This window comes from Trichoderma ghanense (genome assembly GCF_004382785.1).
Source record: "Trichoderma ghanense strain CCMA-1212 chromosome Unknown scaffold_15, whole genome shotgun sequence".
Taxonomy (NCBI): domain Eukaryota; kingdom Fungi; phylum Ascomycota; class Sordariomycetes; order Hypocreales; family Hypocreaceae; genus Trichoderma; species Trichoderma ghanense.
This window is the reverse complement of record NW_027395678.1, coordinates 430526-452063: the sequence shown is the minus strand read 5'-3', so window position 1 is coordinate 452063 and position 21538 is coordinate 430526. Positions and strand designations below refer to the sequence as shown.

General features: G+C 54.7%; 8 protein-coding genes across 8 annotated transcripts; 3 read left to right on the top strand and 5 right to left on the bottom strand.

The window, feature by feature from the left end:
• Window positions 1-233: 233 nt before the first annotated feature.
• Window positions 234-866, bottom strand: CCMA1212_009231 (Uncharacterized protein; the record flags this gene model as incomplete). Its single annotated transcript, XM_073706322.1, has 3 exons — window positions 234-278; window positions 368-574; window positions 654-866. Coding segments are annotated over 3 exons (465 nt in total), but the record flags the coding sequence as incomplete, so codon positions are not given.
• A 9-nt stretch (window positions 867-875) lies between these two features.
• CCMA1212_009230 (uncharacterized protein) lies at window positions 876-2794 on the top strand (the record flags this gene model as incomplete). Its single annotated transcript, XM_073706321.1, has 3 exons — window positions 876-880; window positions 1379-2384; window positions 2468-2794. 3 exons carry the CDS (start codon window positions 876-878, stop codon window positions 2792-2794), a joined length of 1338 nt encoding a protein of 445 aa, XP_073555215.1.
• Window positions 2795-3623: 829 nt separating this feature from the next.
• Window positions 3624-5308, bottom strand: CCMA1212_009228 (Sugar transporter STL1; the record flags this gene model as incomplete). The annotated part of the gene is made up of 2 exons (XM_073706320.1): window positions 3624-3875; window positions 3938-5308. The coding sequence occupies 2 exons, from the start codon at window positions 5306-5308 to the stop codon at window positions 3624-3626; spliced, it is 1623 nt and encodes a 540-aa protein (XP_073555305.1).
• A 2402-nt stretch (window positions 5309-7710) lies between these two features.
• Window positions 7711-9283, bottom strand: CCMA1212_009227 (Sorting nexin-3; the record flags this gene model as incomplete). Its single annotated transcript, XM_073706319.1, has 4 exons — window positions 7711-7763; window positions 7838-8159; window positions 8379-8643; window positions 9279-9283. 4 exons carry the CDS (start codon window positions 9281-9283, stop codon window positions 7711-7713), a joined length of 645 nt encoding a protein of 214 aa, XP_073555301.1.
• A 618-nt stretch (window positions 9284-9901) lies between these two features.
• On the bottom strand, window positions 9902-11595 carry CCMA1212_009226 (Pre-mRNA-splicing factor sap114; the record flags this gene model as incomplete). The annotated part of the gene is made up of 2 exons (XM_073706318.1): window positions 9902-10215; window positions 10299-11595. 2 exons carry the CDS (start codon window positions 11593-11595, stop codon window positions 9902-9904), a joined length of 1611 nt encoding a protein of 536 aa, XP_073555302.1.
• A 1594-nt stretch (window positions 11596-13189) lies between these two features.
• Window positions 13190-16362, top strand: CCMA1212_009225 (Dolichyl-phosphate-mannose-protein mannosyltransferase 1; the record flags this gene model as incomplete). The annotated part of the gene is made up of 5 exons (XM_073706317.1): window positions 13190-13458; window positions 13534-13823; window positions 13933-14216; window positions 14301-15767; window positions 15844-16362. 5 exons carry the CDS (start codon window positions 13190-13192, stop codon window positions 16360-16362), a joined length of 2829 nt encoding a protein of 942 aa, XP_073555303.1.
• A 944-nt stretch (window positions 16363-17306) lies between these two features.
• CCMA1212_009224 (uncharacterized protein) lies at window positions 17307-19667 on the top strand (the record flags this gene model as incomplete). Its single annotated transcript, XM_073706316.1, has 1 exon — window positions 17307-19667. The coding sequence occupies one exon, from the start codon at window positions 17307-17309 to the stop codon at window positions 19665-19667; it is 2361 nt and encodes a 786-aa protein (XP_073555304.1).
• A 303-nt stretch (window positions 19668-19970) lies between these two features.
• Window positions 19971-20672, bottom strand: CCMA1212_009223 (uncharacterized protein; the record flags this gene model as incomplete). Its single annotated transcript, XM_073706315.1, has 2 exons — window positions 19971-20553; window positions 20668-20672. 2 exons carry the CDS (start codon window positions 20670-20672, stop codon window positions 19971-19973), a joined length of 588 nt encoding a protein of 195 aa, XP_073555297.1.
• Window positions 20673-21538: the final 866 nt, after the last annotated feature.

The window sequence follows — 21538 nt, the reverse complement described above, 5'->3', positions numbered from 1 at the left end:
CCCTTGTTCCGGTCTCCAAGCAGTAGACAGTGTCTCGTCAGCGGCTCTGGACTTTCGAAGCCGTCGCTGTATTATGAGGGGGTATCTCGTCGTGTCCATTTGCCTTTCCCGTGACGCCGTTTCCATGTGCGAACAAAACATGCGATGTATATATACAATTCCAATACACAAAAACACTCGCCGTCCGTGGTCATGTCTCTTGTCGCAAGTCGCTTTGACGTCGACGTCGACTATCAATCCTCTCGGGGCGGTGGAGGACCACAAGGTTGGATCATTTTCTGCAAGTTTAGGGAATCGAGTCAGCCAAATGCAAGCCCTTGTCCATGCTCGTTTCCATAGCATCAAGTAAGGTAGCCGGGATACACACCCTGATCAATTGCGCTCGCATCTTTGTCAATGGCTCGTTCTCAGCCAGCGAGATGTATGTGAGGAGCGGTCGGTGGCCGACAATGGAGGAGTAGGTGTCGCGCTGGATATTGGTCCGCCACTCCCAGCTAGAGGTATCAGGATGGCCGGTTCCGACGTACTTGGCCTGGAGACGTTCGAGTTCTTGCTGGTTGCGAAGCTTGTCGGCCTAGAATCAGGAAGACAGAGTTTAGCAGACGCGCGGTTGGACATTGCGCAATCAAGAATGCCAGAAGGGGCCTTCTTACCATGGTTCTGATTCGATGATCTGGTGACGAATTATGGGAATAATAGAGAACAGGTTCCTCGAGAATGTCTTCGAACAGAGCAAGCGACGGTTGAGTGCAGCAAGGGAACCGCTTTGGATCAAAGGCGTAGCTCGAGTTGGCAGCAACAGACCGAGAATCGTGAAAGGAAGATCCTCGGCTGAACGGAGGCAGAACCGCGGCGCGGTGCTTCGGCCCTGCAAGATGAGGTCAGCGATTGGCCGGTGCGTTGACACATGCCATTTCGAGCGCCATGCAGCTCTGCGCCAATCTGCAACTTAATATTGTGCCTTACAAGAACATTCACCTGCTAACTTCAGAAAGGGAACCTATCTGTCCCAGCAAATAAAGGCTTTTCCTCGGACTCAAACTCATTTATATTTCTCTGTCTCTACCGTCTTTCGATTCGAGGGCTGCCCTCAAGGAATCACATCTTCGTTTCCCAGGGTAAACCCATGACCTCTCACCGGACCTACTGCACGGCTTTCTCATTTTCAGCTTACTCAGAAATATCTTGGCCGTCACTTGGGATTCAGAGTGAAAGCAAGCGCGTCTCTCGTCGAACAGTTGGAAGAGAGAGTGATCCTAAACCACGACGTCTTTGATCCGCCATCATCGATCCTGTCCTATACTCTTCTACCGGTCTTTAAGATTGTTTCCTTTGTAATATTACTCTGAAAATCCGACCTACTTGTTCACCCGCCGAGGGTACCCGATCTCACAGCCATGGTTCAGCCAGCCACCACACCAGAGCATTGGACAGAGCTCATCGCCGCCAGGAGGCAGAGGAGGCTTCTCACGGAACGTGTCGAAGCGTTGAAGCGCTCCTGCGCAAGCGAGTGCGGCAAGAGACACGTGTCGGAGTGCCCAAAATGCTGGCCTCTGGTCATTGACAAGATGCGCCAGAGATACATCGAGAGTCCAGACCGCGAATGGTTCACGTCTAGGAAAGCGTTTCACCAGGAGCTGGAGGGTCTCTTTTCGGACGCGAAGGATCACAGGATAAGCATCCGGCAGATCGAGGCGCGAATAGAGTCTGAAAAAGAAGCGTGGTATCGATGGATCCTGAGAAAGCACGCCGAATTCCTCGTCACCTGCAACGACGACTTTGTTCACGGAGAGCTGAGAGGCATGCTAGACGACCCGGACCGGTCGCGCGACGAAGTCGTGGAGATGATGTGGCGAGGGGTCGGAAAGCCCCCCGACTGGGCTGAGCGCGTGGATGCCTTTGCAGCCAAGGTTGCTGCCGCGGGAGGGAACCCGGCCGCCCTGAAGAAGCTCTACGTGGACGAGTTCTTCATAAACAGGGAGACGGGCGAGCCTCTGGAAGACTCTAAGCCGTACCTGGACGAATACCTCTCCGACGAAAAGATGGGCATCGAGGAGATTCTCGGAAAGATTATGAAGGATGCGCAAGAGAGCAGGAATTTGCGGCCGCAGAGAGACATGCACACGGCACGCCTGGACGATCTTCGAAGAGCCAAGATGGCCGATGAGTTGAACAAGAGGCAGCAGGCTAAGAGCCAGGCGCAAGCAGCTCAGGAGCGGGTAGTGGGGGAGGATCTCTACAATCTACCACCTTGTCTGGTGTGCGGAAAGACTCTGGATACGCATGACGTCTTTTCCTGTCCCATATGCCAGGTTGTCACGCAGATGGGGGGCAAAAAGGAGCTCACGGTTTTCTGCTCCGAGGAGTGCCATGCAGCTGGATTCGTATGTATTCTTTCCATCTCCTTACAGACCGAGGCTGGTTTCGAAAAGCGGCAGCCTACTAACTTATCTCTGTGTCACCGCAGGACGACCACGCCAGCGAGGCACATGCCTGCGAAAGCGGAGACAACTGCGTGCAGGATCGCAGCGATGGACAGGTCGAGGATGTCGAAATGGATGATGGGACGGCTCAGGATGGCTTCATTTGCAGAGAGTGCCTGGGGCTGAAGCGAGTGACGGCGTTTTGCTCAGAGCGTTGCGCGTTTGAAAACGTCGCCAACCACTATAAGAGGGCTCACGAGGCCAAGGCAGACGCTGATGAGGTTTCCAGCCTGGTCCGCCCGATGCAGGAGACGCTTGAGTCGATTCTCCGTCGAGAGAATCCCGGACTGCACATGGAGTGGTTGACTTGAGGGGGGGCTTACGATGGCGCTGTCTGTTTATGGCTGTATCATTATAGTGGTAATATCATGGGGTGTTGCTGGTTATCTTGAATGGAATATTGCGTCTTCTTTGATGTCACGGATTCGATCTGCCCTGGGTTACTAGGTAATGCAGTCTTAGAAATGTGCATCCTTGAGAAATGGAGAGATTGGGCCAACTGAACATTGGACTTCATAGGTACTATGTTGATGCATGTCAACAGGAAAGGTGCCTGCCTGGTAGAGATGATTGAATTGTAGTCTGGAAAGCGAATGACTCCCATCACCGGTGCGGCGAATTTGGCTGCATCTGAGTTGAGGATGGCGCAGCGGCGGGTTGGGCGCCAACGTGGTTATATAGGCATCTCTAATTAGCGTGGTTCGCAACGGGTTCTATGGTCTAACGGTTATGACTCCGGATTTTGATTCCGGCAGCGAGGGTTCGACTCCCTCTAGAACCTAACCCGTTAACTTTTTTTTCCCTTCAAGCCTGATCACCACTTCATTTCCACCTCATTCTCTCCATTCATCTGTGTGAGAGACAGTCTTGTTCGTCAATTTACTTGTTTTTTTCAACCGTCTCTTTCGCTTTCCTTTCTTTTCTCTCTTTTTTTTTTTTTTTTTTTTTTTTTTTCCAAACATGTCAGTTCGGCCATGAAATAAGCTCGTCAATTTTTAAATGCTCAACGTTACGAAGTCTTCACATGCAGGTCATCAAAAAGCCGTTCGCAAACATGCGTCTCTCTAGTATTCCCTTTTATACGTCACCAATCTATATGGTATATAACATGGGTATCGGGTATCTACATAGTTATCAAATTCACATCTTCAAGTTCTCAGTCTCGCGACTGCTCTCCTTTTCGCTCGAGCTTCCTTTCTCGCTCGACACATCCACCTCCCTGCCAGCGACACCGTCGCTTCCGGAATCGACCAGCCCATACTGGATGGCATACGCTTCCACCTCCTGCCGAGACAGGTATGGCAGCTCCTTGGCGGCCTTGACGTACGACATGTTCTCGGCGTTGCCCTTGGCGAAGATGATGTCAATCTCTTCGAGAGATCTGTTTGCGGTCTGCACGGAGTTGTTAGCGAGTGAATCAGGAATAGAAATTCGGCGCCAAGAAAGCCACATACCTCTGGGTAGAAGAAATACAAGACGGGGAAGAAGCATCCGTTGACGACGGCAAAGAACAGGTACGTGCCCCAGCCAATCCGATTGATCATGATGGGCGTAATCATGACGATGAAGAAGTTGAAGAGCCAGTTGGTGCACGTCGACACGGCGTTGGCCTTTGCGCGAGTCTTGATGGGGCTGATCTCGGCGGGATAGAGCCAAGGGAGCGGCAGCCAGGTCGCTCCAAACGACGCAATGTAGGTGAACAAGCCGACGGCGGCGCCCTTGGCGGCGCTGGGGGTTCCCGGAATCAGGCAGGCAAAGGTCAGCACCATGGAGAGCATCTGGCCGGCGGTGCCCCAGAGGAAGAGCTTGCGGCGGCCGACCCGCTCAATGATGAACCACGAGACGGTGGCAAAGGCGGAGTAGACGATCATGTTGACGCCGCCCAGCAGCATGGCCATGTTGTGAGTCTCGCCGATGGAGTTCTGGAAGAGGATGGGGAAGTAGTAGATGACGGCGTTGCAGCCGCCGACCTGCTGCATGAACTGGGACGAGGCGCCGAGCAGCATGCGGCGGAAGTGCTGCGTCTTGCCGTTGGTGAAGAGGGCCTTGACGGGCGTGCTCTTCTGGCCGGCGAAGCCAGAGGCCCTGATGGAGTCGAGGATCATGTCCCGCTCGGCCTTGGTCTCCTCGCTGTCGATTTCATATCCGCGGAGGGCGGCAATGGTCCGCTCAGCCTCCTCGTACCTCTCGTGGGTGAGGAGCCAGCGCGGGCTGTCGGGGAGCCAGATCATGACGGTGCTGAAGATGAGGGCGAAGACGATCTGGAAGGCAATGGGGAAGCGCCAGACGAGGTCATCGGGCCCGTAGGAGGCGCCGTAGTCGATCCAGTACGCAATCAGCGAGCCAAAGGCGATGATGCCGCCCTCGATGCAGATGAGGAGGCCGCGGTTGGACGTCTTGCTGCACTCGGCCTGGTACGTCGGGACGGTGGACGTGTTGATGCCGTTGCCCACGCCCGTGACGATGCGCCCGATGATGAACTGCGCCAGCTGGGCGTGGCCCTTCTGGGGGGTGACTTGGATGATGGTGCCAAAGATCATGATGATGCCGCCGATGATGATGGCGCGCCTGCGGCCGAGCAAGTCTCCCATGGCGAGGATGAAGACGGCACCAATCAGGCAGCCGATCTCGTAGATGGCCGTCACCAGGCCCTGCATGGTGGCATCCCTCGTCTCGGGGAAGTAGTCGTTGAAGACGGGAGACGAGATGATGCCGCTCATGACGCCCTGGTCATAGCCGAAGAGGAGGAAGGCAGTGGTCGCAATGGTCGAGACGCACATTGACAGAGGCCGGCCCGAGAGGCCAGCAAACGTAGGAGGAGCCATGGCGGATTATCTCGATATGGCCAGCATAGAGGGAGTTCAACTCTGAATAACGGGGATCCCGAAACCTGGAGAGAACCTGGGGTCAAGCCTCATCCTTATATACGCGTTCCGTTCTCCGTTCCCCCCCGCGGTTCCAGAGTGTCCTGCTGAGACCCTATGTACATACAGCTACTCGGACCAAATGCTCGATTCGTTCACCCGCGCAGTTTCTCGTTATCCACATGACATCATTAACTGGGCTGGGACGGGGCAAGACTTGTTGGTGTTGACGCAGATGGCCAGATTCCTGGTCCGAGGGCACGAGAAATTGACCAGGGGAGGTGGGCCGCGATGCCGATCAGATGGAGCCGCACGGCAGCCAACTGGATGCGACTTTATTGCCTTTTAAACGTACGATCTTCAAGGGCTGTTTCACTTGTTTTCGTGCGGGCAAATGGCGGTGGGTTCGCGACTCCAGAAACGCTGAGCGAGCTGGGGTTTCTGCCGTGCTGTGATGGAGGCTGACTTACATGAACGTAGAGCCACCTCGGTTGCCTCTCTCTCTCTCTCTCTCTCGCACACTTTCGGGGGGTCGGCGAGGAGGAGGCCTCCTTCCAGCTTGTATCTCGCAACATTCATGTTGTAAAACAATCAAAACAACAAGCAAACTTGCAGTTACTTGCTATAACGAACCTCGCAGGAGAAATATAGTACATGATGCCTGGGTAACGCGAACTGCAACCCGCAGTCTGACATGTCGATACGCGTCCCCGGGCTCGACTCCAACCACCGGAACCTCGTCCGGATATCCCAATACGGTATCCATTTTTTGACTCCTCAAGTCAGCACTTGGCGGCCCAGTTAAGCGAGTCATTTGCGACTCATGAAAGCCGATATGCATACCGGGATGCTCAATGTTTTGATTCGTGCGACTGCTGGAGAGGCAAGCCGACTGTCGATCAGCACATGCAAGTCGGCCGTAGGAACCCCGAGATATGGGGGTTGGGCGAGGCTGCCTGACAAGCTGATAGGCCGTTTGTCCCGTTTGTCCCCCCATGGGCTGATTTAAATTCTGGAAGGCTGGGGGTAAATGGCTCAGCAGAATGAGAAAAGAAGTCTTTGGTGTCTCGTCTTGTGTTGCCGGCACATGTCTCTAAATGAAAGCTGGTGAAGTCTCAAGAGTTTGTATGATTTTTGTGGCGAGAGTGTTGCAACGACACAACTTATAATGTGACCAGTATATTGCAGCCATCAGCGAGCTTCCTATACCTGCGTCGTTGATTCTTGGCATAAGCATCACTCAACACGGCAGCATGGCCAGGCGAATCTCATCTCCATGGCTTCACATTCACAGGCAACAAGATACGCGTACCCACAATAATACTACCGACATAAGGACCAGAGAGAAGATAGTCACCGCCAGAACTTCCATCAGCTCTTGTGTATTTCTCTCATTTTTTCCCCTCTGTGTCTGCCAAGAGCACCAATGGCCCGATAACCATCACGCAAGAAAAGTCTTCGAGTTCGCCGGTCCAGTGATTTTCCCTGGAAGGTTCCCCATACCGTTGCATTTATGACATCGTTGTGGATCTTGCCCCGAGTTGGCCTCTTTGCCTCATGGGAGACTGGGGAGCCGTCGCCTCGAGCCAGATCCACAAATACTCCGGAACAAAACATCAAGATCGACAGGACGCAATTCGCCATAGTCGGCTATCGTAGGAAGGCTCTTATCTGTCCCTTCCAACTAGGCGTACACACCACTGTGTTGCCATGGAGGTCTAGTTTCCAAGTGCAAGTCAGGCACCATTCCGCCATCCGTCTTGCCATCTACAGTAGGTACTGTAATACCTGCTACCCTACAGCAATGAAGGCAAATTCCAGAACCGTCACACCCATTCTCAGACAATCATGGCGACTTTCACATGCCCTGTTGCGCAAAGATTGACTTCATATTTTGATGCTTGACAATATGTACAGATGAACGCTGCGAGCCTAAATACGCCGGTGTCGTTTGGAGCTTCCCCTGCATGTAACGCAAATCATGCGCTGGCGATCTCCAGCAAGCTCCGATGGTGCATCACAATGGTGACGGTGAGGGCAAATTCGCAGACACGACGAACCAAGAAAAAAAAAAAAAATAACAAACAGGGAAGGAGATGCAGAAGGACAAGACCAAGTCAGTGGGTGGCATGACGCACATCAAGGAAGCCAGCTCACACCGAAAGACTCCTTTTAAACTGCTAGCTTGCCTCCCCTTTGGAAGCGCCATGTCACGCCAGATCTCCCCCCTTGCCATGATTCCAATCGCTTGGAGTGACAGCCGTGCCACAGTGGTGGATTTGTGAGCAGCGCATAGTGGTATGGCCTCATGGATGCCACTCTCGGAGGCATTCTACGATGACGAAGCAACAGCAGCAGCTCCATCACCATGCGTTGCGGTCCCAGTTGGGGTCTACCCAGTTGTCCACGTCAGTTTCTTTAAGCAACGAAACATTACCCATACCGAGGAGAAAAGAAAGAAAAACAGAAAAAAAAAAAAAAAAACCATACCCTGAACGAAGGCGGCCAACACCTTGCTGCCGGTCTGCAGCAGCGGATGTCCCACGACAATTTTGAGAAACTTCTCAAGGCCCGCCCGCCGATTCTCGATGACATCGTCGCTGAAGCGGTTGGTAAAGACCTTGCCGGGCAGGGGCGGGATCGTCACACGGGCGCTCTCGCGCTCGAGGATGTCGCGGAAGTACTCAAAGTCCGAGTATCGCCTGCGCACGCTGCTCTGGCGCAGCTTGAAGGCGGGGATGTTGGTGCGGCACAGGATCTCGTAGTCGGTGTACATGGACCGGCCCATGCCGTGCGTTCGAGGATTGCGTACCTATTCGGAGCAGGACAGACGGAGCATTAGTACAGGTCAGTCCCTGAGAGCACTGCACATTGCAGCATCGTAGCCTGTTGGATGTCCCCCGTCATCGTGCTTCTCCCCCCCTTTCCCTTTAGACCTCGTGACCTTCTTGTCACCTTCTCTGTTTCTCGTCGTCCATCCCTTCGCTGTGCCCGTCAGGCTACCGGTGCTGCGGCTGTCCATTTTCCTCACCTCAATCTCGAGAAAGTTCTCTGGCGGCCCGTAGATCTCGTCAAAGCTCTGCTGCCTCGTGTCCGGCATGGACTGCAAGATGGGCCGGTGCAGATCCGGCGACTTGCGGGCCGCCCGCGCGGCGTCCTGGTTGTCCGACAGTTTGGCGGTGGTGTCGAGGTCGAACGGGTTACGGCTCGGGGGTTTGCGCGCGCGCACAGGGAGACGAGATTCGATGCGCTTCTGGGGCGGGGGAGATGGAGGCTCGCGCAAGCTTGTGATGTGTCTGAACCGGACAGAAACGACGATAAGCAGCTGAAGACAAGCACCAGAACTCGGTTCCCTTTGTTACCTTGGGAGTCGCGCAGATGGAACAGGTAGAGATGGTTTCGTCAAGCAGCCGAGAAATGCGCTCGGGATCGTGTGGTGACGGAGTTGGGCCAAAGAGGTGGAGAGTGACGAGATTGGATGCCAAATCGAATCAGAGAGCACAGCACAGTCCAGGATCTGGAAATAAGGATACTAACAATAATGTCCAGTACTTATGCCCTCCACTGGTTGCACAATCGCCGGCAAGCTGATCGAGGTGGGGTTTGCAGTTGCTGCTGTTCACGTGGGGAGAGCTGGAGAGCTTCCCCACCATCAATTCCATGGATGGTTCTAGGGGGCCGCTTCCAGTGCAGATTGGCGCATTTTGCCTGCTGGAATCATACCCGACAGGTGCTGAGGTGCGCTGGCTCCTTATCACCAGGCTGGGGGGCCTGCTTTGATACCGGACCTGACCTTTGCTGCTGCTTGGCTATCATTAGGAATTGGTATTATGGGGAGTTTGAGGTTCCTTTTGGGTTCCGGAATCTACATTCTTGTGTATCAACACCACGGTGGAGGGTCTGTCACGAATTCATGCCCTCTGGGCCACACTGCATTATGCAGAGTATCACAAGGGGGAGATCGGGATCTGAAGCCGGCAGCAAGTGTGTCCCGATAGGAGGAAGCATGCATCATTATCTCCTTTGACCCGCTCCATTTGCTTGCTACCTTGGCAGCAAAGACCAGGCCATATATTCCATTTACATGATTTAGATGTAGTGCCGGTGTCATCGTCTCGACCACTCCCCAGATGAATCGACCGGAGAGCCATGAGCAGAGAGCGGATAGCAGCCTTGTAGCCATTGCCCTGAAGAAGAGGACTCTCCGTGCAACCTGGCACACATCGTCTTCAAACAATCTCATGCTGTGAAAGATTGTGCACAGCGTGCCTTGTGATAAGCCGCTAACGTGAAATGAGCCCCTGACAAAACATAGATAAACTGACGAAAAAAAGTCGCCTCACCTTGCTCCTCAACTCCATAATCGATCAAAACCCCCATCTATATCCAGAAGCCTCACGAAGGAGGGCAATGGCTCATTGGCATGAAGGCCATGCTGGAATTTTCCTGTGGCGTGGGACAATTGGTACTGCACAGCCAAAGCTGACGCGGAGTTCGGGATATCCCCCTTCCAAGCTTCATGTTTCGCTAATCATCTCATTTCCACCACTGCCATCATTGTTTTTGAGTGGTCGCAAATTTCTGGTGAATTGCCCGAATCTGCTCGTCGACATTGACATTCTGCAGGTGGTTGAGATGAGCTTCGCTCTTCCCTTCCAGATGCCCGTCAAAGCCCTGGATGGCTGCCTTCTTTCGTCGGGCTTGTTCATCCTCCGAGAGCGCGTTCCCTGTCGCGGGGTCGAAGACGTCGCTCCTCTGACTGGCAAGCCGCTTCAGGTTGTTGGCGACGTCGACATGGGCAATGGATGTGGCATAGCGCGACTCAGCCTTGGCCTTTTGCTCTTTCCAGCTGGGATCCAAAAGCTCGACTGAGTGAAGCGAGAAGAAGAAGAGAAAAGATTAGCCAATGTCACAAAGCATAGTCTTTCTGTGGAAAACTGGCAAGACTTACTTCGCATGTGAGCTTCCAGCTCGTTCAGGGGAATCTGCTGCTTGCAGTTGGGACACAGCGCCATCTGCAATCCCTGCTTGTTCGCCGCCTTCTGGGCCGCCCGAGGCACGTAGTTCTCCTTGATCTTCATCGGACCCAGACCACCTCGGGCCTCTGATTGCGCCTGCTGCGCGCGAGCTTGGGCCGCGGACCTCTCTTGAATTCTCCGTGACACTTCCTCTTCTCGAGCAGATTGCTGTGGTTGTTGTGCCCCGGCACCGTGAACAGGGACTGGTGATGGCGCATGCTCATGCTGCTGCGGAGCGTATCCCGTATGTACAGGAAGGGGAAATGAGGCTGCCTGAGGCGTGACTGTGACTCCGTTCTGCAGATTGTCCTCCTCGCCAGGCATGGCCTCTTCGATTCGCAGGTTGGCACTGATGGAGGCCTTGTTCCTGTCCTCCAAGGAAGCGTACTGGAGGTCGCCCAGGGTAGTGGGTGGCGGTAGGTTGGCGCTCTCATCGGCGTCGGAAAACGTAATGGTCTCGACAATGACAAAGTCACCCCAATCGATACGAGCGAACTCGGCCTTTGCCACCTCCTCCTCGGCCTCCTTCTTCTTCCTCTCGGCCTCCTGAAACTTGGCATATTCCGCCCTCGCTTTTGCTCGCTTCAACACGTGGAACTTATCCTCGATATTACGCTGCAGCTCTGCCACGCGCTCCTCCTGCAGCTTGCCGCCCTCGCCGTCGAGCCCGCTCGCCCGCAGGAGCAATGTGTACTGGTCGACGATGTGCTGGAAGAAGTTGTGGAACGTGTGGTTGGGGATGAGGAACTGGAACTGGGGGTTGCCGGCTTCGCGCTGCGCCAGCTGCGTCATGAACTGCCGTCCATTCTTGGCCACGAAAAGCGCCGTCAGCCGGATCACGTCCAAGTCCTTCTGGTTGATGTGAGGCATTCGGGCACAGAATTGAAAGTCGGGCGGCTTGGGTGGCCCCTTGGGCTTTTCGGGAACGGGCGCAGCGCTTTCCCCAGCCCGACCGGCCGCAATGTCGGTGCCGCGACCGGCTCTGATCTCGCTCAGTCGCCACTGGTAGTAGTCGTGGTATGCATCTTCGCGACTCAGGAAGCTGAATTTGGGGTTCTGGCGTTCCTTCTCTCGGATGCGGTCCTCAAAGACCGAGCCGTTTCGCGCGACGTATCCGGCAGTCTTCTCGAGAATGTTTCTGATCTCACGAGGCGGCAGCACCACGCCAGCAGGAGCTTTGATGTCGTCAAGCGCGTTTGGCGCACTGCCGTTGGCGGCTTCCGCAGCCATTTCTGCAGATGAAGAAGGCGCAGGAGCAAAACGATTATTCTTGACGCGATGTTGCTGCAGCTGCCAGTTTTGGAGGGGACAGAAAGGGGAAAAAAGAGGTCGAAAGGACGTAGAGGTGATGATGGCGATGGTGATGGTGATGGTGGTGCAGCGCTGACTGGAAATTTCCGGGCGTCTTGCACAAGAGCAGCCAATCGAGTCGGTCACCGGAAATATGTTAATCCGAACTCTTTCGATTGTTGCGCCACAATCGATGGTGCATGAATGAAGAATCCGTGATGCAATACGAGCTGTTTCGTATCTAGCACCAGGTAAGATTTGCCGCCTACTAAGGCATAAATGAGCTTGTCTGGGAATGAATATTGATGGCAAGCGAACAATATCTACTCGAGATTTCTCTGCATTTCTCTGCATTTCCCTGCATTTTTGGTGGCAGACTTAGCATCTCTCCGTCGAGTTGTACTATTCTGCAGCTACCTACGTCGCCCAAGTTTCAGGTACGAACACCTGGAGTGGCTTGTTGGCAGCACATGTCAATTGGCCTGGCACCGACTGACAAATGTAAGATACAGTGGCCTCCCACGGAGTACAGGGAGCCTTGACCTCGCTACGAACCGAACAGGGCTCCCTTTTCATCTTAGTGCGGCTGGAGGGTGTTGATCCAGGGCCTTTGCTCCGTAACGGACGGAATCGACATTGTCTTGTGATGCTGAGTACATCCGATTAGGCTCGAGATAGTGCCTAGTAGGTAGTGTATTGATTGTCTTCCCAAGTATTCGATCGAAGTAGATTGCCTTGTACTCTTTCCATTTGCAAGCAGCATGCATCAGAACAAGGGCGAGACGCATTTTCAGGCCCGGAACCTCAAAATTTCTGGAGTAGCATTGTCCATCGCCTATTGGGCCATCCCTTGAGCGCTAGCGGCCATTGGTTCATCGCTAGAGCAAGGGGGCCCCTCTCCAGGAAACACGAGGCTGTTAACGGGGTCCTTCTCTGCAGTCGATGCAATGGCGGTACTCGCCGTGTACTCGCTCGTTGTATGGCACCAGAGCCGCGCCAGTCGGTACCGACACCCCGCAGACCAAGGTACAAGGTATGGCGGTGCAGCCAACAAGTGGCGCCAAGGCTGAGTGTTCCTCCCTGGAAAGGCCACTGTAGCTACATTGCCATGCTGGAAGCGCGAAAGCTGAACTCACTTCCACCCCTGACTGGTTTGGTCTGGTTTGCCCATCACGACGACCACCTAGACTACATTTCGGCTTCTTCTCCCCTTCTGCCTCTTATTTCCCCTTCCTTTCTGCCTGTGCGCTGCGACTCCCGACCAGCGGCTGTCGTTTCTTTTTCTTGTGCCCGGCCGAATCTGGGCGCGTCTCTTGCCCATTGTTCCCTTTGTCAGCTTCTCCCATGAGGCATCTTTATTAATTTCCACAGCTCGTCTCCTTCGTTCGATACGCTCATTTACCGGTCCGACCTGGACATTCCTCCAACCCCCTTTGAGCGCTCGGTCCTCGGTATTCTCCAGTCGCACGAACCGGTCGATTGACTTCGTCGTCCACGCCTTTTCTCCCCGACAATCCCCGCCAGACTCTTCGCCATGGCGAAAGCGACGGCGCGGGGCCGCAGCCCTCAACCTCCCATCGCCGCAGAAAAGATGCCCGCAGCCGTGGCGGCGCCAGTCGCATCGAGCAAGCCCTGGGGGGCCAAGACGAATACCTCGTACAAGTCTGATGGCGTCGCCGACAACGACGTCTTTCTGCTCCCCGGGGCCGACTATGTGGCGGCCTTGGGAGTGACCGTCTTGGCGACCATTGTCCGCCTGTTCAAGATCTACACGCCCACCAGCGTGGTGTTTGACGAAGTCCAGTGAGTCTCCTCTATCCGCTGTGCTGCGTGTCACCCCAATTCGCTGGTGCTGTGCTGACTGCCCCTTCTCCATAGCTTCGGTGGCTTTGCTTCCAAGTATATCAAGGGCAGGTTCTTCATGGATGTGCATCCTCCCTTGGCCAAGATGCTCATTGCCCTCACCGGGTGGCTTGCGGGTTTCGACGGCAACTTCGACTTCAAGGATATTGGTAAGGATTATCTGGAGCCTGGCGTTCCCTATGTCGCCATGCGTATGTTCCCTGCTGTTTGCGGCATCCTGCTCGCCCCCTGCATGTTCTTCACCCTCAAGGCCGTTGGCTGCCGGACGACCACCGCCATCCTTGGCGCCAGCTTCATCATTTTCGGTAAGTCTATACTATCCTGTCCCTGCCCTGAATCTGTTCCCATGTTCGTTTTCCGCGTGGTTAGCCGCGATAATGAGCAAGACAAGTTCTGACCTGAGCCTGGGTGCAGAAAACGGCCTCCTTACTCAGGCCCGTCTTATTCTTCTGGATTCTCCCTTGGTCGCTGCTACCGCCTTCACGGCCATGTCATTCAACTGCTTCACCAACCAGCATGAGCAGGGGCCTGCGAAGGCGTTTTCGCTGAGCTGGTGGTTCTGGCTTGCCATGACTGGTCTTGGCCTCGGCATTACCTCCAGCATCAAATGGGTCGGCCTGTTCACCATCGCCTGGGTTGGATCCTTGACTCTTGTGCAGCTGTGGGTACTCCTCGGCGACAGCAAGCATGTCTCCATGGTACGTTCGAAAATAGGGCCTCAATTCCCTTGTTCCTACACTGATTCCTGTTGCCCATTGGCTAACTCGACGTTCTTAACGCAGCGTCTCTGGTTCAAGCACTTCATGGCCAGAGTTTTCTGTCTCATCATCATCCCCCTCACTTTCTACCTCTCTATGTTCGCCATCCACTTCCTTTGCCTGACCAACCCTGGTGAGGGTGATGGATTCATGAGCTCCGAGTTCCAGGCCACGCTGAACAGCAAGGGGATGAAGGATGTCCCTGCTGACGTCGTCTTCGGAAGCCGGGTCACCATTCGCCATGTCAACACTCAGGGCGGCTATCTTCACTCTCACCCTCTCATGTACCCTACGGGTAGCTTGCAGCAGCAGATCACTCTGTATCCCCACAAGGACGAGAACAATATCTGGGTCGTGGAAAACCAGACTCAGCCCCTTGGTATTGATGGCCAGCCCATCAATGGAACCGAGGCTTGGGACGTCTTGCCGGAGGTGCACCACGTCGTCGATGGCTCCGTCATCCGCCTCTATCACAAGCCTACATTCCGGCGCCTCCACTCGCACGACGTCCGACCCCCGGTCACCGAGGCCGAGTGGCAAAACGAGGTCTCTGCCTACGGATACGAGGGCTTTGAGGGCGATGCCAACGACCTCTTCCGTGTTGAGATTGTCAAGAAGCAGTCCAAGGGACCCCTGGCCAAGGAGCGCCTCCGAACAATCGAGACCAAGTTCCGACTGATCCACGTCATGACTGGTTGCGCCCTGTTCTCCCACAAGGTCAAGCTGCCTGAGTGGGCCTCCGAGCAGCAAGAGGTTACGTGCGCTCGCGGAGGCAGCCTGCCCAACAGCATCTGGTACGTCGAGTACAACGAGCACCCTCTTCTGGGCGACGACGTCGAAAAGGTCAACTACGCCAACCCTGGCTTCTTTGGCAAGTTCTGGGAGCTGCACAAGGTTATGTGGAAGACAAACGCCGGCCTGACTGACTCCCATGCCTGGGACTCTCGACCCTCTTCATGGCCTATTCTTCGTCGCGGCATCAACTTCTGGGGCAAGCACCACATGCAAGTCTATCTTCTTGGCAACCCCTTCATTTGGTGGTCTAGCACGGCCGCCGTTGCGATCTGGGTCATCTTCAAGGGCGTCGCGATTCTGCGATGGCAGCGCGGATGCAACGACTACGCCAGCAGCACGTTCAAGCGTTTCGATTATGAGATTGGCACCTCCGTCCTGGGCTGGGCCCTGCATTACTTCCCCTTCTACCTGATGGAGCGCCAGCTGTTCCTGCACCACTACTTCCCGGCGCTCTACTTTGCCATCCTCGCCCTCTGCCAGATGTTCGATTTCGTCACGGCGAGAATCCCGGCCGCCCTTGGTTACCGCAGCACTCTCATCAACCGCGTCGGCACCGTGTCGCTCCTTGTCATTTCCGCAGCTGTCTTCACTCTCTTCGCGCCTCTGGCCTACGGTACCCCTTGGACCAAGGCAGAGTGCAATCGCGTCAAGATCTTTGACAAGTGGGACTTTGACTGCAACACCTTTCTCGATGATGTAAGTCTTCTCGAGATCTCCCCGAGTGGTGACGAGGGAGATTGAATAACCCATGACTGACACTTTTGGTGCTTAGTACAAGAGCTATACCCTGACATCACTTGCGCCTTCGAGCATTGCTCCTTCGCCGCCTGCTGCCAATGTGCCCCCTGTGAACCAGGACCAAAAGCCCCTGGCAAAGCAGCCAGAGCCTGTGATTTCGCAGGCAGCCGTTCCTCAAGAGCCCCAGATCCTCTCCAAGGAAGAAAAGATTGAATACCGAGACCAGGACGGAAACCTGCTGAACGATGAGCAGGTCAAGGCGCTTGAGGGCAAGGTCGAGTTTAAGACGAAGTACGAGACCAAGACGCGCGTCGTCGACGAGCAGGGACACGAGATCCCTATGCCCGAAGGCGGTTGGCCCGACAACATGGTGGCCGGCGTCGCCCCCCCTCACCCTGATGTCGAGGGCGCCGACAAGGAAACCCCAAAGGTCGAAAGCCCTGAAGTTCCCAGGGAAGCTGCTGCCAGTCGTGACGGTGAAAAGGAGGCCGAGAACCTCAAGGCGAAGCCTGGTAGCGAAGGACAGGAAGCCACCGTTCAGGAGGAACTTTGAAGAGGGTGGAGGTAGCGCTGAGTCGTGTTGACCAGCTCGAATTCTTGAGATCCAAGGTTTTCACGAAAAGAAAGGGAAAAAAAAAACACTCACCTCAAATGCAGAGACGGCGTCCCAATTATCTTTTTTAATATCGCGTCAAATTAAGTACTTAACCTCACATGACCAACTACCCAGGGATGGTGTCTGTTTACAGGCAGCCCCAGATCTTAACCATTCTATTAAGAAGCAATCGAGGGCTCAGGGACGAATGGGGCGCTATTGAGAGGTTTTTGCTTGCGCGGTATCAGTGAGAATCTTGTCTGATTGGGTCTAGACGAGGTGAAGAAAAGCAGCCCAAAAGCATCTGAAAAAAAGTAATTGGGAGAAGTTAAAAAGGAAATCTAGGGAAAGCCGAGAGAGGGGCGGGTGAGAGAAGGGCGGAAGTTGTAGGCTCTATGTGCATGTCATCCATCATGTAACGTCTGGTGCACACCAATTCTTCTGCAGAATAGTCTCCTTGTTACAAATACGTAACGGCTTTGTCATGACAAGCAAACATCGACGCCTCGCCGTCTGGTGCATGGGATCATGCTAACAAATTGACTCATCTTCCTTGAAGGTTATGTATAATATTCTGTTGTTCTTTGGCGGTCTTGTTCACTTGTTAGTGGGTTGCCAATACGCAGCATTTCGGCGGCAGAAAGTATAGCCGCCCGCCTGCACCTGACTATTCTAACTTTTGCCTGGATCCTTCCCATTTCATCTGGTGGACCAAGGCTTGACAGCTGAACTCGGAATTTCTTCTCTCGCGACTTGGATCATTCAATCATCTCATCCGAACAGCTCGTCGCGTCATCCTGCTGTCGAGCGAATGAATGGTTTTGGCTGGCTGACTAGTCGTGCTTCAGTTGGCTGATATTGTCCCTACATAATACGCAAGTCCTCCCGCCAAGCAGCCAGACATGTCGGATGCAGACTCGCAGCAGATCCCGCCAATCGAGATCGGCTCATTTATTGCCCTACGGCCCGACAAGAGCGAGTTCATTGGCAGTGCCAGCGGTGTCTTCTTCGCAAACACCGTCTTCCGGGCTTTCGCAACTGCAACATCAACTTCTGGCGGTGCTGCGGCGAAGCGCCCTCAGGGAGACGTAGATGGCCTCGGCGCCACAGCGACGCCGGACCCCGGGTCTGCGCATGAGTATGTCATGGCGGAGGAGAAGGCTCAGGAGCAAGCAGTCGAGGACGACGATTCTCTGGCCGTAGGAGCCGTGGGCGCTGAGGACGCGAGCAAGAGTCCGGGGACACGGTCGTATGGCATTGCAGCGCCTGGACTGGGAATCCCGCCTCCCCCGGCTGTTGCCAAGCGGCTCCTGGTCGAATACTTTAGGAGATGGCATCCCTTTCTCCCCTTCCTACACGGCCCTACGTTCTTTGAAAAGGTGAACCGCTTCTACGAGCTGGAGCGAGGATCTCCGGAACCAATGAGCCAGCGGAACAAGGTGTATCAGGCCATCATCTTCCAATGCGTCTTCAACATTGCAGACTCGAATCACAACCAGAAGCAGGAGCGGGAGCTGCCGGAAGAGTCGCGCATCAAGTCTTCTGTGGCGCTGACCAGCCTGCTTGGCATCCTCTCCAGTGGCCACGATATCCCTTCTTTGCAAGCCCTCCTGGCCGTGGAGCTGTATCTGATGACGCAGATGTCTTTACGAGCAGCTTCGACAGTTCACGGAGCAATGACGCGCATCCTGTACCACTGCGGACTGCACCGATGCCCATTTCGATACGTTCAGTTACCGCGCGATATCTGCGATATGAGGAAGAGGATCTTTTGGTCCGCGTATGTGATTGACCGTCATCTGAGTCAGGTGTTGGGGCACCCCCTGGCGCTCAACGACGAGGAGATCGACGTTTGTCTGCCGGGGGCACCAGAGGTTCACAATCCGGCCAGGCCATTTCAGAATATACCGCACACGCGCTCTCCGGTGACGGAGGATGACATCCATGCCTATGCACCGGTCGACCATCCGACCTTTGGGTCTGTTTCCTCCGCGGGAGACCTCACCGACGGGAGCACCATTGGGACACACGAGGACAGCATCAACACGGACCAGCTCGTCTATCGGCCACAGAGCTTGGGCGAATCTATTCTCGGCTTTCTAGTGACGTATTCGCGGCTGCTGGGGCAGGCTCTGGACCTTTTCCACAAGTCCATCCACAGCCGGTCCATCACCTGGGACAAGGTGCTGGAGATGACGTCCAAGATCCACGCTTGGTGGAACACGCTTCCGCCGTCCTTTCAGGGGGAAGGACTGACGTCCATCTTTGTAGAGCCGCAATCCCACCATGGCCCTCCCTTTGCGATATTGTACCACCAGCTCATCCTCATCATGAACCGACCTTTCCTCTCTCTCCCGACGAACCGAACAGATTTTCAGTTTAGTCTGCAAACAGCCGTGAATGCCAGCCGAGCCATTGTCAAGAAGCTCAAGCTGCGGCAAGGGGACTCGCCCTTGGTGGCCTGGCCAGGGATGTTGTCGGCTGCGTGGATGGCCGGGCTCGTCATTGCGTACGCCGGGTTGTTGAAGTTGTATCCCATGGAGAAGACCGTCCTGTACGTCGCAACCTGCTGTTGCACCTTGCCTATTGTTTTCAAGCCTCATTTTCTCCATCTGTCGTCCCCCATCTGGCTAACAGGAAACTTTCATTACTATAGGGATCTCAACTGCGCGATACGGCTGCTCGGCATGATGAGCCGAAATTGGACCAGCGCCCACCACTGCCGCGTGACGCTGAAGATGCTGCTGGACAGACTGACATCGAAGCCGTTCATGGATAAGATCAACCCAGCACTATCGGCAGACCCGTCCCTTAGCATATTGACGGACTGGAGCCAACCCGTCTTTTCAACCTACCAGAATCTCCTAGAGGGGAGCCGCAGCAAGCGCCGGCGGGTGGAACAGAACAACGCCAGCAGCAATAACACGAATATCAATGTCGGCAACAATGGCATTGGCAACAACAACACCGGCGGCAACCCTGGTCTTATGGGCAACACCATGAGTGGCTATCCTGCCAGCCACTTTATTGGATCCGACAGCGGATTTGCGGGTGGTGACAATCTCTGGGACTACCCAAGCTTTCAGCCGGTATTGGAATATACGGGTCCAGACTTTGGGTTCGACGCAGACCAGCTCTCCCAGCAAGGGGAATGGGAGCGGTTCCTGAGTGAGAATATGAATCCGGAATCGTCAGGACTACTCTTCAACAATATCGGATGGGACTCGTATGTTCAGAATCTAGGAGACAGATTGAATATGTAAGTGACGCCATGGTATCTCATACCCCTTTCCCATACATTTCTCGGTGACATCTTTGATTCCTTGGTATGCATGAATCTCTATGAGTAGGCTTGGGTACATCGAGGCCGTGGGTCACGTCTTATGACCAATGGACCCACCCATGCGTCAATTATGGCTACGATTGCAGATTCGTAGACGACATTCTTTCTCAAAGGAGCAGAATAGACGAACGCATGTCATGCCAACTACCCAAGTACATAGCAAACGGTTGATACTGGTACATAATCCCAAGCAGATAAAAAAGAGAGAAAAGTCCAACTGGGTTTACCATACAAATTGCCGTCTAAAGTCTTGAGAGAGATCAAAGACTTCGCCTGTCACCAACTCCCTTGAGTATGCCGTGCCAGCAGCCATAGCAGGTTCTATAGCGGTTGGGAGAGCTGTAGCAGTTGGCTCCATCGGCAGTGGCTGGTATGCCTCGGCACTAGCTCTCGAGCTGGACCTCTTCTGCCGCTGACTCCTTGATAGCAGATCTGGTGGGACGGGATACGTCTCGAATGACCTCTGGTCGACGTCTTCTGGGGTGTTTTCGCTGGCATTCAACGCATCTGCGTGGCGCCCGAGGACTTCGCCTGCCCAGCGCTTCACCTCGTCTGCCGTGTTCAGGGGGAAGCTGTCCCAGTGAGCGATTGTGCCCGTCTTCTTGGCCTCTATTCGGCCAGCCGCGTCAGTCGTCGTGGTTGTTGCTATGGCGGCGGTACTTAGAGCATCTGCCCTCTTGGCGGGCTCGTGCTTGAATGCGTCTTGCAAGAGGCTGTCATCCGACACCTGGAGCAGCTGCAGCAGGACTGCCTCGGTAACTGCGAGACGATGCTCAAGGGCCTCGATGTAACCCTTGGCAGGACCACTGGGATAAGAGGTTCGCGTCAGAAGGAACCCGTTTTCTGAATGCTCACCAAGGCTCTGGCCGCATCTTACCGCTTGTATAGCTTCGGCCACACGCATTCCCGCTTCATATCACGACATCGTGAACAAGTCGGTCTGCAGGAGGTGGTCAACAGTGAGCACTCTCAAGCGGTCTGGACTGGTGGTCTCGCCTTTTCTCATCGCACTGCCATCATGGGTCAGTATTTCATCACGAGTGGCCCAACAAACATGGACAGAACGCTTTTGAATCTCTCTGTCTCTCTCTCACCTTCTGCTTCCGAGATCTACACCCGTCGCAGGCTGCGCGGCCGCGGACCGGAGCCATGTGAGCGTCTGCCGCAAAGTGGGGCCGGATGTGACGATGGTCGGGATTAGAAGACGCATGCAAGGTGCTTCAACTCATGATCCCGCCGCGAAATCCGGCTGTTTCTTGGTCCCTTTTGAGCTACTGTTTCGCCTTGTTCTTGAAGAATGAAGAGGAAGAGAGGCTCGGGAGCTGAGCCGAATCGGATACCTGGTACGAGTGCCGGGGAGTCGTGGGAATGAGGAGCGCTGATTGGCAGCAAGCCGGCGAAAAAGGGAAGCTTGCTGAGGAGCGGCTAAAAGATGTGCCGATGGCAAAGGGCCGGCACAAGCTGGAAGTTACATCACCGTGACACTTGCCTCTATTGCACTGTCTCGCTTGCGAGCAACGGAAGGAGCAGCTCGTGAGATCACATGAACATGAGCACACAGATTACTATGTGTGAGGACGGGAGGGGAAGCAGAGGTTCATTCTTCCTCCTTCATATCCGCGAACGAGGACTTTCATGCTCCGATCATGTTCGCTAGGAGACGAAAAGTGCCGTTGGCCCATCGACATGTCACTAGTGGTTGACTGCCTGCAACTGGGCCGTGTCCAACTGTCTTATGACCACTCTATCTGGAGACTCGCGGGGTACCGTTGGGAGCACCGAGGTAAGTGG